At 40.7% G+C, this 20097-nt stretch overlaps 1 protein-coding gene across 1 annotated transcript in view; it reads left to right on the top strand.

Annotated features, from left to right (window-relative positions):
• tnfsf10l (TNF superfamily member 10, like) overlaps positions 1-20097 on the top strand; it is a 76687-nt gene that overhangs the window by 25837 nt on the left and 30753 nt on the right. Inside the window, exon 2 of the mRNA XM_085395811.1 lies at positions 3960-4109. Within this exon, the coding sequence (XP_085251937.1) occupies positions 3960-4109 (150 nt within the window). The remainder of the gene's footprint in view (positions 1-3959; positions 4110-20097) is intronic.

Raw genomic sequence — 20097 nt, 5'->3', positions numbered from 1 at the left:
CGGAAGAATTTGGTTTACACGGACAGATCAGACAATTAGATTAAGTATTTATGGAAAGATCCTCCAGGGGAACCAAACATGGAAAGCAAGAAAGGCTGTGCTTGGCTCTGTGGTGGTGCTGGCTCCCAGCTGAAGCCAGACACCAGCCAGCTTTTGCATTGTAATCATGAGAGCTACAGCACGAAGACTCTAAATAAATGTGACAAAATTTGTTCCTCCAACCCATCTCTCAGTTGGGACTGGAAGTCATTGGGTTGTTTGTTCAAACAATGATCTTTTAGTCATATTGCACAGCATTGGGCAAAAATCAGCAATGTTGGTTTGCTAGCTGGTCAATCCACTATTGGTCAGGTTGGTCTTCACTAATGTGTCTGAACAATTTTGTAGAGACAGCCAACATTAGCCAATGTTTCAAAGGTTTTATTCCACACATCTGCATCACCTACTGAACGTGTAGGTATCAGTCAGGTCGGACAGGTTGTTTTTTCCTGTACACTGGGGAAATTAAAGTACCCTAAACAAAGTATCATAGCTTGCATTTCCATGACTTCTGTAAGGTCCCTTAGATCTAAGTGGCTAAAATTTTGTTAACAATTTTCTTTTTTTTTCTGACTGCAGAGATTTGTCTGTGGAGAGGTATTTATTATTTATACATAACAGAATTCCAGCTGAGGTAGTCAAACCTTCAGTGGATGGTTCATATTGTCCTGCAATTTCATTGTATGTGTACAACCGAAAACCATCCATCAATCCATCTTTTTCCAGTTTCCCAATTCTGGGTCAATTACCCAATGCCAATTGACATAGAATCAGAAGAAAATGATCACAAATTAAGAAAAGCATATACAATCATAATTGGAGGTACGTAAATATATTCACAGTGGTAAATTGATGGTAAGTTGTAAGTGCAATTTAAATACCTTTAGGTTATTTCACATCCAGTTAGTTTACTGCAAATTACAATTTGTTTCTTTTTAAATATTCAAAGGTTTAGTCCTAATTAGTGATGATGTCATCATTTCTCCACTGAGAGGACGTAGGATGTTTTTTTCACACTTAACTTACTATTAGTTTAAATTCAGAAACAAATAAGTGCATTAACTTTGTGATAATGTTTCTGTGGAAGCTCAGTTTGGCCTCTGGCCTCCTTTCCATCCACTAATGGAGCAGAAAGATTACTTCTAATCCTGTTTTTAGCTCTGTGCACTGATGTGCATGGGCTTTATCTCTTCACTAACATGGACAAGACTGTTTCCCATAATAGATCAAACACTCCCTACCGGCCCTGTCAAAACTTAATGGACACACATGCTTGCGTGCAAACACACTTGCAAAGCATGGTCTGTAAAATCTTTTATTTTTATATACAAAGGAACTCCTTAATAGCAATTAAATCCTTCAACCAGATCCACCAAAGCAGGGAGTGTGTTTTGGCAAAGGCGCCAGAAAGAAACGCAACTCACTTTCATTCTGTTTCGTGTGCTGAGTGAGCTCAGATCCACTCATGCATGTGTGAAACTCCCTATCACTTCTGCTGTCATCACTCCTCGCAATGCACGGGGTGTCTCTGCCCATACTCCACTGTCAGCAGTTTTTGTTGGGATGTATCCTGCTTGTATTCGGATGATCTAAAATGACCTGCTGTGCTTCCTTTTCTCTCATCGCAATGGTGAAAAACAATAGAGAGTAGATAGATGAGTGAGTTTAAGTCACTTCTCAAAGAAAGACGTTTTTGAGCCAAGTCTTCAAGAGTGACGCCAACAGTCACAAATGACCCTTAAAGTTTCACAAAACGCTTAAAATGAGCGTGTACTCTAATTAACTCAGCGGTATGTAATTTTGTGTGCGATTAAGTTTAACCTCATCACATGCAGAGAATACCATTAAATGCCATTAAGTTAAAGGATTTGCACATTTTTACCCTCTGCAGGTTTAAACAAGGAATACGTGGGACTTTTTTGGTAGCTATTTTAAGAAGACCTTTTATGCATTTCCTTATTTTCTGCCTCATATATATACTAGTACAGCTCTCAAATAACAGGGCCAGCATATAAAATTAATTCCTGCGAGCCACAAGCACCTACTTGAGGCTGCTCAGTTTCATATAGTATAATATATAAATAAAAAGCTGTACAGTTAATCTTAAAATGCTGAATTAGACAAAATGTGGCTACTTTGAAAGAGTTTGTTCTGTAGAGCTACAACTTAAATAAAAACCTTGTAGATCTATGTGATAACTTCAGATGTCGACTTGTTTTTTACAGGAGAAACAGTCAAGTTGCAAATGCTCTCCCTAACAGTAATGTATCCAGTGAAGACTCAACTTTCCATTAGATATTTTGTCTTCTTGTCCTTCTCCCAAAAAGCTGTCGGGTTCATGCTTGTGTTGCTACTGACACCGTCTTATATGAAACACAGGTTTTTGGGTCATGCAAAGGTCAGATAGGTCAAGAAAACCTTTTTGTCAGCTTTGCACATTTTGTAAATTTGACTGTAATGGATAATAAGAGCCTCTCAAAGTTGACCTCAAACTAGACATAGACTTGTAACTGGAATGTGTACCAACTGGAACCGCTGACATGTGTGTCTAATTAGACTCATTGGGATTTGTCCTTGAATAGAAGTGAAGTCATTAGAGACGTGAGTCATCTTTTGTCAGGGCTGGGCAGCAATGTTGAGATGTGGCCCCGGTGGTCTTTCCCGTAAGGGTTCTGTCCTTCTCACTTGGTTTGAATTAAATTGCCCACACAGTCGCAGGAAAGGGAGACAGACGTTTGCATCAGCATGAGCTGGTGTGGGAAAAGAAAAGGCAGGGGATGGAAAAGAACACAGAGGAAGAAAAGGGGTTTCATTAGAAAATGGAGGTCAAGCAGAAAAAAATTAATAAAAATACAGAGGAGGGTTGAAGGAGGGCAGGACTGTAATCTCTCTCCTCATCAGTGCTTGTTACAGAGTCATTAACAGGGCTTTCAGATCGTGATGCCGACAACCTCCCTGAAAGATATCCACACACGGATACACACACTTACACATCTGTGTGCATAACTCCAAAGCTAGAGCACCGTAGACAATCTGGTTCCCAAAGATGTTTTATTTGACCCATGCTGCCTAAAATTACATGAAAACATTTCTTATTTGGGATGGAAGTCGCTGCCAAACAGGAGGCGTAGCAAAACAAACAATTTCCCCTCTGCCCACTGAGGAATTGTTGATTCAATTGTCTCTTATTAGACTCCATATGTGTGTATGTCTGCACACATGGTAAGAAATGTTCACACTAGGAAAAACCCTTTACTAAGTGTTGTTGCATAAGTACCTGCATTTCAGTGGTGCACCTGTGCCAAAATATTCTCGTTACGTTTGGTCTCAGCCTACAAATCAATCCGAGACGAATGCCATTTCCCCCCCAAACACTTAAAAAAATGCACAAATTCTAAAATAATCCTCAAATTATTATTTTATCCTAGTTGTTATTGCTTCTGATTGACTTTTATTTACTTAAACCTGCTTATATCAGTTATTTCCATCCTTGAAAACCTGCAGAAAGGTTTGGTGCCTCAAGATAATGTTGCAGAAAAAAATAGCAGAAATTAGAAACACGTGCTCAAGGAAACTGACAGCACATGAGCTGATGCTCTGAAAATGCTGACAGAGTGATGATACACAAGAGTATGACTAACTGACGTGCATAAATATCAAGAGTAAAGGGAAAGAATAAATCAATTTAAGGATGTTTATGGACCCATGTAAGCGATCAGAAATGATTAATAAGACTTGATTTTGGGATAGTTATTGTGGAAACAGTTGTGATAACGATTGTCTTCTAGCTACTGACAAATATTATATGATACGCTGGATCTTTGGGTTCCGCATCTCATGAGGATCAATTTGCATCAAGAATTACTGTCATTTAACAGTCGTTTAACTTTCTCTGTTTTTGTCTCATGTTTGTCCTATAGGTGCGTAGCCAGGGAGTGACAGAGGAGTTAAAATGCCTGAGTTTACTAAATGCTCTGGATAAGGACCAGGACATCCCAGATCAGCTAGCCCAGCTCTTTGGCGAACCCTGCATCAAACTGGCCGAAGGCATCAAAGCTTACATCTCCAAGGTAAGAGATGGAAGGAAAGGAACATTACATTTACCATGCATCAACCAAATGAATAACAATATTATTAAGCAAAACATGTTTAATAAATTGATTTAAAAGATTTAATTGCCTCTCGTATTAGGGCATTGTTTTTAGTTTTAATACAGCCTTCAACATTGTAGGTCTATTAGTTTTCCAGTGCCGATATTATCTTGAAATAATAGCTTCACACACACTGACGTAAAACTGCCTCAGTTTGCATTCTTCCATTAATACAAATCCAAAAAGTGCACTGTGTGCAATACTTAGCTATGTAGCATGTATTTTGGCAGAGTAGTGTTGTCTTAAATCAAAAAAGATTGAATGATAAGTGCAATGTTTGACAGTGACTCAACCTAACTACTGCGTGTATCTCACAATTGCAATTTGTCAAACACCTGAACAAACACAACACTAGTTCTTTTACATTAACCCTCTGCAACCCAATAAACTTCTAATAGAAAATTCCAGATTCACAAGAATTCTGAAAGAAACTGGAAATCTGATTGTCACTTCAAACACCTAAATATATATATAACAAAAACTACTGGAAGCTATCACAAATAGCTTTTTCAAACCATATCTGACCACGTAAGATTTGTGCCTTTGTATGTACATCATCTGAGTTTTTCTTTAATAAAGAGTTTGATTAAATTCTAATATCAAATGAGAGTTAATTGGCTAATTGCCCAAGTCTGACAGTGTTAGATCCACTTCAAATAAAGTTCCAGTCACTGGTGTTAGCAAACACTAGCTAAGACCAGAAGCAATAAACAAACTGTTGCAGAAACCTTTCTGTTGTCAACAGCTGTTATTGTGGTACAGAGTACAGACGGTAAAGACTGCAATGAAAACTGCATGAACCCAAGTAATGCCACAATATGTTAAAAGTTCATATTTAAAAAATATATATACTCTTGAATGCTAGCCAGTTAGCATTAACTTAGCTAACTAGCAAACATCATTGTGATGACATCACCAACATGACGTGCACACTCTTAATGTGCTTAATATAAGACTAGATATCTTTTTGAATATGCACTCATGTGCTTAAGAAGGGCAAGTACAGAAGTAGAAGGTTTGAGATACACTTAACATGTTATAAAATTGATTTCAAGAATGCTAATTTAGTCAATGGCTATTGTGTATGTCTGGTACTTTGTATAAAAAACCCCAACAACGAACAAAAGTTAGAATGTAGTATTGCTCATTCAAGAAAAAATATTGCAAATATACTTTTTGTAGACTGGATGGTACATTAAATGCATCTTTACCAGCTAATACTCATCCAGTACTTTTCTGAATGATTATCTTTATATCCCATTAAGTTAACTGATGAAATCCAGATTTGAATTTTTAAAGCCCTCAACTAAAAGTTTTTAATGTTGCCACTAATGATGTGAGCCCAGACAACTCCGCTGACCCTGGGTTAAAGACCAGATGGAGCCTGGTTTCAGCATGAAGGAATCTGCACAGTTACAGTGAATTTAGAAACATCTGCAGTGACTGATGCAGAACTGGAACTCTGGCTGGAAGTAATTGGGTGTATTTGTCATTATAATAGAAAAAAAACTTCAGCTCCAAGGGAGAATCACTCAATCATCAGATAACTATATATGTGTATAGGACATGTGAGTTGAATTAAGAGGAATGGACAGTTTGTAAAGATACCATCCAAGGTTTTTGTCTGAAATATACACAATGTCCCACAGCATCTGACAGCAGTCCACTAATATACAGTATGTGTAGTAAATGGCTAAATGGCTTTTACTGAGTGACAAGTTTCAATGGCCTAATAGCTGTATCCAGAACAGATTATTTAAATAAACCAATCGTATGTGTGGCTCTTGTGAAAGCTTTCCGACTCTAAACTTTTTTCATGGTTTAATTGGAACTCATTGGTTGTTCATTGTACTCTCTATTACTGAAAATGGCAGGATGTTTTGCCATTCTTTCAATTTTACTTCATGGTCTTGGCTTTGTGGTCAAGTGTACCCTTTCAACAAAAAAAAAAAGAAAGAATACCATATCAGTCATATAAATGTCTTGGAAACCCAGATGTTTATGATGGATTAAGTGAAAGGGAATCATTATTAGTACTAGAAATGAGAGCGCTGTAAGTAAAACACCTAATTTTTCTAAGTTTGTGCTCAACAGTCAGAATCCCTGCATGTTTTTTTTTATAGTTTGGCTTATTTTCTTTGATTCTGTGGCAAGTTTATTGATAGTATTAGTAGAGATGAACCTTTGACCCAACAGACTGTCAGGTGTTTATAGAGTCATGCAGTCATCACAACACCAGTCAATAATTGACTGCATCAGGTGTGCCACTGGAGCCTTAATCCATTTATAATCTAACACCGCTGTTTTGCTAGACGTTACCATATGTAACCTCTATCTTACGCAATTCTGTACTTGTCAACACAAGCTTGATTTGAAAAGCTTGATTTGCAAATGTGTTTTTTTTTTGCATGTGTTTGCCTGCCAAATGTTTGGTTTAAACCTGTTTGGCCTTTATCATTGTAATCTGTAAAACTGCTCTCTTAAAGCACTTGGGCCAGTCAAACAAATGTGGGCAGTGACTTGCAGGCAAGATTCTTCATGCAGGGTTGTTACAAATTCTTGTGTTACTGAAAAAATTGTGGATTTTGTGCAAAGCTTGCATTCTCTGGTCATCATTTCGAAGTTGTAAAATGATGTTCTTTTGTTTGCAGATTGAAGAAAGGTGTGTTGTTTTTTTTCTTTTCCTGGACCCACAGCTCAGGCACTAGAGGGTTTGTTTATAGAACTGATAAAACTTTGTGGGAAGTCTTCATCTCTTTCAACCATATTCAGATTTTAAAATGTGGTCTTCCTTGACATTGACTTATTAGAAGTGATTATACAATTGTAGTTTTATATTTTAACGATGAAAAAAACTCTCAGTTTGATTGCCTGCAAGCTTCTCCTACATGATCAAGAGTTGAGCAACCAAAGCTGGCACACAAGTTCATTTTAGGCCCCTAAGGGTTCTTATCTTTATCAGATATTAAGACAGCATCATGTTTCCTAGCAACCAACAGGCTAAAGTTAACAATTTCTTTGCTTATGCACCTAAAAGACCATGGAAAAGCTTAGTATCATTTCGTTTCATGGCAGTAACTTGTCATTTATATTCACAACATATGAATTCTATTTACAAAATATTGAATTATGCTTAATATGATATGACGTCATTGTTTTGCCTAACAACGACCTAACGACAGACTAACGTGACATGCCAGAAAATACTGCTGCATTCACATGTGCTAGTTTGTGAAAAACCTCACATGTGTCATGAATCATGCTTTTTTTTCTACACTAAAGCATTAAAACTACTGAAGGGTGAAATGAAAAACATTGACCAGATGGGAAACCTTGCATACTGACAGCTATGTAGATGTTACTTTGACATACACCACCCACCTAAATATTGGTGGAGACCTAGTACACTGTGACATTTCAAGTGAACTCCCCGATGGCACTGGTCTCAAGCCACAGTACAATGCATCCTGCTGCGATCTGATGCACTGACCCTGCTACAAACTACCCAGACCCCATCCTGAGTTGTGCCAAAACAAGCCAAAGATCGAAACCCTCAAACCACAGGGCCCAAAGTAGCTGCTGTTAACCTTCTGGCATTGGATGCCCCAGGACACACCGGAATGTCATATGTTTATACCCCAATGAATATGATCTGTTTTTTTGACACAAGAGGGGGGGGGGGGGGGGGGGGGGGCTGCACAGTATTTGTCCAGTAGTTTTCCCACATGCCAGTCGATGTGGTCGACTGGCATGTGGTTTCCTTGGGGCTCAGAGGTCCAAACTTGGCCACCGCATAAGCAATGTAGACCACCAATGTAAGCCCGCAATACAATTACCCACACAACATCCCTGCTGTAGGTAAACAAATTGCAGCTGACACACATTAACGTCACAGTCGTCTCAGTGCATATGTTGAATCAGCTTCAACATACCAGTGACTCCAGAGAGCCCTTCGAGAATCCCACCACTGCTCTCACACACACACACACACACACACACACACACACACACACACACACACACACACACACACACACACACACACACACACACACACAGTCATTCATAAACCCACTAACCCACTCTACTGATATAAGTCCTCCTCTTGCAGACATTGCCAACAGGACTTTTCCCCTCAGTCTGAATGTCTGGACGCTCACAGCAGTATATCTTCAGCCCCCTTAGTTCCTGTTGCCCCCACTCAAAATCTCTTTTTGTGTCTGGCTTACATTCTACCTTTTTTTTTTTAACCTCTTCACCCCCTCCTCTCTCTCTGCTCTACTTGTATGAAACAATCAGAGAGTGCTGCTCCATGCCCCTGTGGTCCTCAGTGGACGGGAACAGGAATGTCTAGTTTTTCTCCAATGCATAAGTGGATAACAGAGAAAATGCAGGCGGGCAATCGCTGGTGACAAACACTTAAACATGTTTACATCTCATTACTTCCCTACAAATGCTCACACATGCAGACACACGTACTATCGTGCTAATTGAAACCCCCCCGGAATTTTCCTTCGGTTCATTTGTAAGCCATTGGAAGCCTGTCCACTTTTACTGATTCCTTCGAGCTGGTTTTGAAACTCAACACGTTCTGTTCTTCTTCAGCTTGCGTCACTAGATTGACTTTTTAAAGAGTGGAACTGGTACGCGAAAAAGCCAAGATGGTGGTTAAATCAAGCTGGCAGACCAAGGAGGCGCCATCCCTTTTCTTATAAAATGTTCCAGTGAAGTGACCGGAGAACCAGAGATGAAACTCCAAAGTTTTGTTGCCATTTTTTTAACAGATGAATGGAGAAGCTGGAAAGCAGTTATACATTCTCAATTATGACAGCTTTACAACAGCGAGAATGTCATATAACAATCAGACTGTGTCCTTGAGACAAACTAAAGCTAATCAGTAGCTTTCACAGGAATCACAACACAGTTGACTCAGAAAAACAAGCGTCCACCCCATCATGCCAGACAGTTTAAGATGACAGCAGGGTTAAGCCAAGAGCTCTGATGGGAACGTCGTGATCTGTGTAGCACAGGGCAAAATATACCCACTTATCACCTGACTGTCAGTACATTAAGAGGCTGAGAGCTCTTCCGTTAGTCTCAGAGTCAGTTTCCCATGCTAAACTAGTGATTTGCTAAGCCTTTGCGATTCACACAGTCTGCTTCACTGAACTGACTAACATTGAGACGTTTATTCCTCCTTCTCCTCCTTCAACTGATGACCACAGCAGGTCTTTGTGTAAGTGGAATAAAGCAAAAAGTCACTGCCAAACAACAAGCACAATTCTATATGACAAAAATAGGTCACGTCTGACCACAGCCACTTATAAGGCATGTTGTTGGTGTCTGTAAGGCACACCAGCTGTTTGCAGCTAACAGGTGCTGGAAGTGAGGAGCTTATCGCGGATCCTCACTGCAGCCACTTAAAACCATTTGGTGCTGCACTCTTTTGCGACATGTTGACATTTTGTTGACTTTTATTACTGTGCTTGCGTGAAAATGCGTTAGTGGGTGATGTCCATTTAAGTGCATAATTTAACAAACAAACGCACATGGCAAGAGGACATGGTTAATCTTGGATAAAGATTATTAAAGAGATATTTGACAAGTCCAACGTAAAAAAAAAAAAAAGATCTCTAGTTATCCACATGAAAGCAAAAAAGCTATCTAACCTTTCACTAATAATTTTGAGAATTCACTTCTTTCTTCACAAACTCTCTCTCAAGCACACGCAATGGCTCTGTGCCTCTTAGATTTGGCACGAAACCGACAATCCAACAAGTCCAAAACAGATGCTTGGATGGGATTCACTGATGAACTATGTGTGTTGGATAGGCTTGGGCTTGGCCGTGACATTTTGGTTAGAAAAGAAAAAACAGACTGATGAGTAGAGAGTGTGAGAAGGACAAAGTATTAAGAATCAGCTTGAGAGGAAAGAATGTAAAACTAATAAAGAGGCGACGATAAAAAAAAAAAGTAGCATTAAAGCAGATCTGGCTTGTCGTTTATCTTATAAAATGCGTTGGCTCCACATGGAGATTCCTCATCCATGGAGCGCATGGACCAAATGCACATTCCTACAAACTGTGCATGAGTGATGCGGTGATGATGTAACAAATAGAAACCGGTAAGAAAAACGAGAAGCCATCAACAAACCCAACCAGGCAGAAACAAATGGAGAAGGGGAAAAATATAGATGAGAGGCTGAAGAAGAACGGAAAACAGGCAGGAGAGAAAAGAAATAAAAAGCACACCATGAGATCAGACATTTTTCGCTTCTGACTGCCATTAAATCTCATGACCATTTAGACCTCTTCTCTTGGTTCATTTCAACTTGCAGACACTTAAAACCTGCCTGCGGTGTTCCTAATCCATCTTAGTCAACACTCTTCTTGGCACTTTCAAATTGGAATGGAAGTGGAAGCGATGAACATGGAATAAATGGAAACTAAAAAGCAAACTAATTTCAGACAACACCATAAAAAATGTAACTCTACCAACGAAACATAAGAGAAACATAAGTAAATTTGAGCACGGCTCATCATATGCACTAAATGTGAAGGATATTTACTTTACTGGTTGCTGTAATCACTTGTCTACCACAACTCTTCAAAAAGACATTTCATTGATTACAATCTCATGGGTCCATTGCGGTTGCCGCACTGGTTGTGTTGCTTGCAAACAGTGACACCGCCATAGCTTTGTATAATGTATATCAACACTTAGACCGTGAGTACACGTTGCAGTATTATATACTTTATGAAGGACAGGTGTAGCCATAGAGAACAATCTTCCAATCTACTAATTGGAAGGTCGGTGGTTAAATCTTTGGCTATGCTAGTCTGCATACCCCAAGTTGTTAAAAAAGCGCGTAAGTGTAGATGAAGTGCTTGGGCGAATGTGTCATGTTGTAGAAAGTACTTTGAGTGCTCAGGTAGCGTAGAAAGGTTCTATATAAGTACCAGTCTGTATACCGTTTACTTTTTGGCAGTAGCGTATATCACAATTATTTTAAAAAATCACACTGATTACTTCTTATCGTTATGGAGAAGAGTTATTGTACATGAAGCTAATTTTAAAACTGTCTATCTATCTCCAACTGCAGATAAACATGTGTTGTGTATTCATCCATGAGTGTAGATTGTAAAAAATAAAATTATTTCGTAATTACGTTGAAACAGCGAAAACTGAAGCAGTTGGATTCCATGAAAACAAATAGTGATAACTGCTAAATGAGACATCTTCATGTGTAGCAACAAACATGTTTCTTTCTGTTATTAATACCACATTTAAATGTGTCAGGTCTGCTTGATTTTATTTTTTCAATGTACCGTAGGAGGAAAAAAAACATTTGCACAAAAATACTTTTGAAGATGGATTTTCCTATTTCATACAGTTGAAGCCTCATGTGTACTTCAGCTGCAGTAAAAAGTAAAGAGAGAAGAGAGGGAGAAGAGATGTAGATGCAAACAGGAAACACGTAGGGGCTCTGCAGATGAAAGAGGAGAGAGAGAAGCTGACCCAGAATCAATAAAACGTCTCACAGCGCGGTTTTAATAACATACACATTGTGTGGAGGCGAGGAAAGGGGACCAAGTTAAACTTCACTCTAGATAAAATTATTTAGTTGACTCTAGTATATCTGTCTAACACTTTTATTGCACTGTGCTTACCGGTGTATGCATCTAAATAAGAGACCAGATGGTTCATGGCATAAAACAACCTTGCCGATATCCGCGCATCAGTTCACAGCTCAGAGTTTGCAGTGATTGATGACGCTCAGGGACTGGGTTGGTTTGAACTCAAAACACAGCAGGAAACTATATTAGACCTCTGCATGGTCTCAGCGCTACTCTATCTTTATCTTCATTGACTTGCAGACTGGCTTCTTGTCTTATTTTGCTAACTTCTGAAAACTGAGTGAATGAAACTGGAAAGATGAATACAGGGATTGAGGAGAAGTTCATTTTGTTTGAGGGGGAATTTTTGTTGCTCGCTCTGCTATAGGTCAAAGGGTCAAAACCAACTCGTCTTGACTGTTCAGAGCAAAGGAAAAGGATTTACCTTTCAATTTAGGGCGAGTGAGTCAATCCACACCCAGCTGTAGAGCTGCAGATTTACTAAGACTTTTCTGACCTGTAGCGAAACATTATCATAGCTATCCTCATATGACCTCAGCTTCTATTTAACATGAGCTTTCATGTGGTGTTATCAGGAGACAGGGCTGCTTATTGTCATGGAAAGGAAGACGTTTTTACATTTCCTTTCTGTCATCTCAAAGTCCACATAAAGGAGCATTAACCTTATTATCTAAACCTGCTGCTTTATCTTTGGCCAACATGGAGGGAGTCTCAGAAAAAGTGAAAATCTGAAACCCCTAACTTTACAACTGGGATGATGGAAAGCGCCCATAGAGACATTTAATGACCTTCAGATTCTTCTGTTATTAGCTTTGCATCTTGGCCATTGTATGCAAGCAATGTGTGAAAAGTTAACAAAAAGAGGAGACTACATTAGAAATCCCATTTACTTATGTTCCTCAGATCCACCTTTGTGACCGTTGAACAGCTTCGCTTTAATGAAATGTTACCAAATATCTGATGGTTACCAAAGTTCACAAAATATAACTAGGCTTGAGTATCAAGAAACATAGATTTTCTCCAGACCAAAATGACAGATGCTGAAACCTTCCCTGGAGCACAGTTTGGGACAAATAGCCAAACGGTCGTCTGACATGAAAAAAAGTTGTCTTGGTCTGGATAAATTCTAACCAAGGTTTAGTTTAATGTTCCAGCATTTTCTTCATGTTTAAGACATTGAGACCTACAGTAATCCAGGAAAATGGGAACCGATCAGTTAGTATGCTGATTACATGTCTGAGGTCAACAGCTAATATATCAGGGATTCCAGTGTGGTGAGGGGATCCCAGTTTAAGACTTCCTCTGCTGGACGTTATTTAAGGTTTTGCACATAAATTTTAAAAAGCCAATAAAGAACTGAATCCTGATTGGACAATGGCCAGTGTTCTTGCACTTAAAAAAAAAAGTTTCATATTTTTGCTTTCCACACGGAGTATATCAACACACAACCATAAGCCAAGCACTGGCCAGTACTCCTCTAACTAAAAATCTTATCTTTTGCCAGCATGTTCACCTCCAGATATCAGCGCTTACACAAAGTTTAGCCAGGTTTTAGAGGTTATAGCATATAAATGGGTGCCAGGAACACCCAGTTAAAGGAGCAGGCAGAGCCTAATGTGAAAAACGGTTCAATGTGTTAGAAAATAGACAAGAATTTCTCAAAGGATGAGGGAGAGAATGGAATGGTTATGCCACATAAAGCATCAACAGCATGTGAGGCGTTAATAATAATAATAATGGATACTTTATTGATCCCCATGGGGAAATTACTTGTTTTTCTCTGCATTTGACCCATTCACTCAGTGAAGCAGTGGGCAGCCCACTAAGCAGGCGCCCGGGGAGCAGTGTGTAGGGACGGTACCTTGCTCAGGGGTACCTCAGGGTAGCCGTTAAGTGGATTCGAACCGCCGACCTTCCGATCATGGGGCGACCACTTTACCTACTGAGCTATCCCTGCCCTAAGAAAAGGATGTTGTTCATTCACTTTATTTGATTCACCCAATTGGCAATAGTAGGCTACCTGCTGAGCTTACAGCATGCTGAGGTCAGATGAACGCCCATCTGGGAACCCATCACTGTCAAGTAGGTGGAAGCATATGGATACTGGATACGTGGTGAAAACAAGAAAAAGAGGAAGTTGTGGTGAGAATTTTCCACACACGCCTCATGGACATGAATGTTGAGATAATTTGAGGGTTTTAATGATTTCTTTGAACTGTTCTTTTTGGGTGGGTGTAAGTAAACTACTACCACTACACCAACCTTAGATATTTCAAATAAGGTTTAGTGTGCACACATGACATCAAAGTGAAACCACACCTAACCATATGAAATGTGTACAGTTTAAGACGAACATTGAACCTGTTTTGGTATAAAAGAAATAAAAAAAAACTAAGTAAGTAAAATTTAAAAAAGTTTAAAAAAAAGTAATTTCTCGCCTCTTTAATTCTTTTTTTACTCAATAGTTATATAATAATAATAATAATAATAATAATAATACTAATTTCAGAACTGTTTCAGATGACAAATATGAAAGTTTGTGCCTGTAGACACGTTACGCTCCAGTGTATTATTTGCAATCGTAGCTCAGTTTCCTTAGGAAACAAAGCTCCGTTGGTCTCTCTTTGTGAAAGCATTGTTATGTTATATCTCTAAATCTGCCCCCGTCTCAAAGCGGTGATGTCACAGCAAATATTTAGCTTTTGGCTGCTGATGCAGAACAGCTGCTTTGACATCAGTGTTTAGGGTGTGGATAGACGAGCTGCAGGCTTCAAAGGTTTAACCTTCATGCACCATGCAATGTAGTATTAAATTACTCTTTGAAGCTTAATTATTCACTGTGACTTCTGCTATTAAGACAAGAATGTGGTCTTGTTCAACAGCTTTATTATGCCACACCAAAACATCTTTAATTATATTAACCAATAACAGAAAAAAGTGTGTCTTTGATTCTCTGCCGCTCTCGTCTTCTTTCGACACTTGAAGTCTGAGCGAACCCTGTGTCTGAAAGATGTTTGTGGTTTATAAATGCACGGTTTAAAATCTTTGCTGAAATAACTCTTTTATTGCACTCAAATAATACTCTACACATAAAGGAAAGTAAGTGGAGTCAAACTTAACGATAAACAGTATGTTATGAATTCACAAAGCCCTGATAGACATCAAAGAGTCGGACCCATGACTCACAATTTATTAAGCATGAACATTTCATCACCATTATGAGTTCTCAAGGCAAGGCTTTGATGATGAAAAGGTCCTTAAAATAAGTTTTGCCAATATTAAAGTCAATGGTCCCAGTTCACTTTAGGACTCTGATGAAGACAGTGTAGTGTTAAAACGTTGGTGTTTACCGTTAAAGGACGTATTTGCTAGTGTCCTCCGGTCCCTTTGTTGTCCTCAAGCTGAAGCACCTGATTTGGCTGCATTTTGCTGGAGGAGAACCCTGACTTTTATTTTATCTTCTAAGAATAAGATAAGATAAGATAAGATAAGATAAGATAAGATAAGATAAGATAGAACTTTATTAATCCCTCGGGTGGGTTCCTCTGGGAAATTCGATTTCCAAAAAAGCACAGCACCGACAGAAGTTACAGGGTTATACACACACACATATATATAAATACAGAGACAATATAAATAAAATATACGAAGGGGATAAATAGAATAAATAGGAATAAAAATAAAAATACAAGTGAATTGCACATTTCAAGTATTGAGTCTATTGCACCGTTGACTATTTACAAAAGTATTGCACAAAAGGTATTGCACAGTGAGGTGAAGAGGCACTACAGCTTAGTTGTTCCCTCCTTTGTCCTCCTGTTTCCCCTCCCTCTCCCCTCCAGAGAGGAGTTAAACAGTCTGATGGCGTGTGGGACAAAGGAGTTTTTAAGTCTGTTAGTTCTTGTCTTTGGGAGAAGCAACCTGTCACTGAACAGACTCTTCTGGTTGTTAATGGCCGTGTGCAGAGGATGCCTGGCATTGTCCATAATGTCCATCAGTTTCTTTAATGTCCTTTTCTCTGCCACTGTCACCAGAGTGTCCAGCTTCATGCCGACCACAGAGCTAGCCCTCCTGATCAGTTTCTCCAGCCTGGATGAGTCCTTCTTTGCTGTGCTGCTCCCCCAGCACACCACAGCATAGAAAAGTACTCCAGCAACCACCGACTGGTAAAACATCCTCAGGAGCTTCCTGCAGATGTTAAAAGACCTCAGCCTCCTGAGGAAGTACAGTCGGCTTTGGGCTTTTTTATACAGGTGCTCTGTGTTGCATGACCAGTCCAGTTTATTGTCCACCCACAGCCCGAGGTACTTGTACTTGTTGACCACCTCCACCTCCTCCCCCTCTATCTGAACCGGCAGTGGACCTGCTCTAGACCTCCCAAAGTCCACAACCAGTTCCTTAGTCTTTGAGGTGTTGAGTTGCAGGTGGTTTGTGTGACTCCATGCGACAAAGTTCCTCACCAGACTTCTGTACTCCTCTTCCTGATCATCCCAGATACACCCCATGATGGCCGTGTCATCTGCAAACTTCTGAATATGGCATAATTCAGAGTTGTAGCAGAAGTCAGAGGTGTACAGGGTGAAGAGAAGAGGGGACAGCACAGTTCCCTGTGGTGCTCCTGTGCTGCTGATCACTGTGTCAGACGTGATGTCCTTCAGCCTGACGTACTGTGGTCTGTCGGTGAGGTAGTCGGAGATCCAAGCCACCAGGCAGGGGTCCACCTCCATCCTGTTCAGTTTTTCTTGAAGCATACAGGGCCGGATGGTATTAAAGGCACTGGAAAAGTCAAGAAACAGGATCCTGACCGTGCCTTTTCCCCCATCCAGGTGTGAGTGGGCTCTGTGTAGGAGGTACAGGATGGCATCCTCCACTCCGACACCCGCCTTGTATGCAAACTGTAGTGGGTCCTGGGCATGTTGTACCTGTGGTCGGAGGAGGTTGAGGAAGAGCCGCTCTAGAGTCTTCATAAGATGTGACGTCAGTGCCACCGGTCGGAAGTCATTCAGCTCATTGGGCCGGTTCTTTTTGGGGACCGGGACGATGCAGGATGTCTTCCATAGGGCGGGCACTCTCCCCAGTCGCAGACTGAGGTTGAAGACTCGTTGTAGCGGCTCCCCAAGTTCAGCAGCACACGCCTTTAGCATCCTAGGACACACCTTGTCTGGGCCTGCTGCCTTTCTGGGGCGAAGCTTCCTCAGTTGTCTCCTGACCTGATCCACTGTGACACTGGGAGATGTTTGGGAAGAGGGGAGGGGGGGAGATGTCTTGCTGCTGAGAGAGGGATTGGAGGAGGGGGGTGTCATGGTGTCAGGAAGGGGGGGAAGCGAGGGAGGTAGGAGAGTGGGGATTGGACTCTGTAGTGAAGGTGAGGGTGGGGGGGTTGTGGGCTGGTCAAACCTGTTGAAGAAGTTGTTGAGTTCGTTTGCCTTCTCCACAGTCCCCCCCCACTGTGCTTTTCTTGGTGTTGTGGCCTGTGATGATTTTCACACCATTCCAGACCTCCCTCATATTGTTCCTCTCCAACTTCTGCTCCACCTTCCTCCTGTAGGTGTCCTTTGCTTCCCTCAGGCAGCGTTTCACCTCCCGCTGTGCTGCCTTCATCTCCTCCTTCACTTTGCTCCTGAAAGCCTTCTTCTTCATGTTGAGGACAGCTTTGACTTCCTGTGTTACCCACGGTTTGTTATTAGGATAACACCGTACCGTCTTAGCAGGGGCGACCGTGTCCACACAAAAGTTGAGGTAGTCTGTAAGACAGTGTGTCGCCCCCTCTATGTCCTCACCATGTGGGCTCAGGAGCACATCCCAGTCTGTGGTGTCATAACAGTCCCTCAGAGCATCCTCCTTTTCTGGGGTCCATCTCCGGATGGAGCGCGTTGTGACCGGCTGCCTTTGGACGAGGGGTGTGTATTGTGGCTGTAGGTAAACCAGGTTGTGGTCTGACTTCCCTAGTGGGGGGAGGGGGGTGGCTCTGTATGCATCTCTCACATTAGCATACAGTAGGTCAATTGTCCTGTTGCTTCTTGTGGGACAATTCACAAACTGGTGAAAAGCAGCCAGAGTAGAGTCCAGTGTGGCATGGTTAAAGTCTCCAGATATAATAATGAAAGCCTCGGGGTTTTGTGTCTGAAGTCTTGCTGTGACTGTGTGTATTTTCTCACAGGCAGCTGTTGCGTCGGCCCTCGGAGGGATGTAAACACACACACAGATCACATGACTGAACTCCCGAGGTAGATAATATGGCCGCAAGCTAGCAGCTAGCAGCTCCAGGTCCGGACGGCATACCGAAACTTTAACGGAGACGTGTCCAGGGTTACAGTATCTGTTGTTAACGTAGACAATGAGTCCCCCACCTCTGCTTTTTCCGCTGGCCTGCGTGTCCCTATCGGCTCTCACGGGTGTGAAACCGCATAGGTCTACGTTAGCCTGCGGCGTTAGCTCGGTTAGCCACGTCTCCGTGAAGATAAACAAGCTGCACTCACGGTATAGTCTGTGGTTGTTCAGAGCGCACAGTTCGTCAATCTTATTCTGTAACGAGTTCACGTTGCCCATGATCACTGTCGGGATTGATGGTTTGAATCGCCTCCGGTGATCCGCTCTCCTCGCTCCAGCTTTGCAGCCTCTGTAGCTCCTCTTTAGCTCGGCCGGGATGTTGTGTCGCATGCCGGTCTGTCCCTTTGTTTTTAGTGCCAGCAGCTCCGCTCTCGAATAGATGAAGGAACTGGTTCCAGAAGTTTTAAAAAGTGCATTATCCATCTTGTATCGCTATATCTAAGAGGTATAAGTAGAGGAAGGTGAAAAAAAGTTTGAAAAGCCTAGTCTAAAAAGTTAAAGTTAACAAAAAGGTGCGGTGTTGCAGAGCTACTTGGAAAGGCTGCCGTCACTCCAGCGCCATCTTGAACATCAGTCAGAAAACTCTTATAAAATAATGTAATGGAAGTTGGTCAACAGGATTCGAAATGGGCAATTTGCCTGCTAGCATTTGGTTGCTAGCCACATGCTAGCTGAGAATAAATACCTTATCGTGGTTCTGACAAATTCAGCATGAATAAACACCAAATAACGTTAAATACATATAATGTCACACAAAAAAATCCTGCTAGCTTGATAACATTACTTTACTAAGACTAACTAGCTAATGCTAACTCACAGCATCAACAATGTGTCCTCGTTCTTCTGGCTGAAAACTGGTTGGTGGGCCTTCACCTTCGATTTTATATGTAAAATGATGGCTGATAATGGTTAGTGTTCCAACTTTTTGACTGTCACAAGTACACAGGTGCTTGTAATGCATTTCGTAGCCTTTTTTACTAGCACACTAGCAGGAAAGAATAGCAAGTGTGTGCACCAATGATACTTTGTGTAATTGTAATAGGTATTTCCTTTTAAGTTCCTGAGGAAAAAAGAGGCAGAAATCACACTTTATATTTTATCAAGAGCTTCATTGTTATAACAGTGGGCATAAAAAACACCAAGTACCACTGTTGACAAAAAACAGTAGTGTCTTGTTTCTCATGAAAAGTGTCACAATACACAACTGGTCTATATTCCACATGACAGACCTCGCAAAAACACATTTGCTCTTACAGTACCTTAACTGTTTCTTTGGCTGTCAAATGAAATAGATCAACTGTCACGTTATTCCATGGAGACAAACATGTGGTGTCCTTTAGGGACATCGTTGTCTTTAATAAACAACTCCCAGTAATGATTTGTGGATTTTTATTTGCTTTTTTCAACCAGGGAAAACCCCACAAATGGACCTATTTTAATTCTTCCTTCAGTTTACTCTAAAATCTTGCTTTGAGTTTCTCCTCCTTGTAGATGTGTATGAAGTCAATGTGTGTGAATATACTCAATGTGGTCAACTCAGGACAGCGCAGCCTGGGCTGATGAATAATGCAAGAACGGTTATATTTCAGTAAAAAATATGAACTTGAAACTAACATAGTAAGTTGTTTCAACTTTGTCAAGCTAGAAACAGTAATACTTTCTAATAAGTTAGTGAAAAGGTTATTGCATCCAAAGAAATAAAGTTTTCTGTATTCAAAAGAACACTAATTTGCATCTGGTAGCATGGTCCTGCTCTGGGACTCCTCGGTCCTTCCACTGGAAAATATGGAAAGCTGTGCAGTTGTTCATGAAAACAGATTCGATTTTGATGCTGGGTTACAAAGTGGCTTGCAAAATACTCACAGTGTTCAGTATCTTGCAAGAACATCTCGCTCACTGCTGTTGCTAAATAATTTTTGAATGAGCGTTAGTCTCCATGA

The sequence above is a fragment of the Rhamphochromis longiceps genome, linkage group LG3 (assembly GCF_057381845.1).
Source record: "Rhamphochromis longiceps isolate RC_006_pf linkage group LG3, R_longiceps_female_GT1.1, whole genome shotgun sequence".
Taxonomy (NCBI): Eukaryota; Metazoa; Chordata; class Actinopteri; order Cichliformes; family Cichlidae; genus Rhamphochromis; species Rhamphochromis longiceps.
This window is presented reverse-complemented; position numbering and strand designations above follow the sequence as displayed.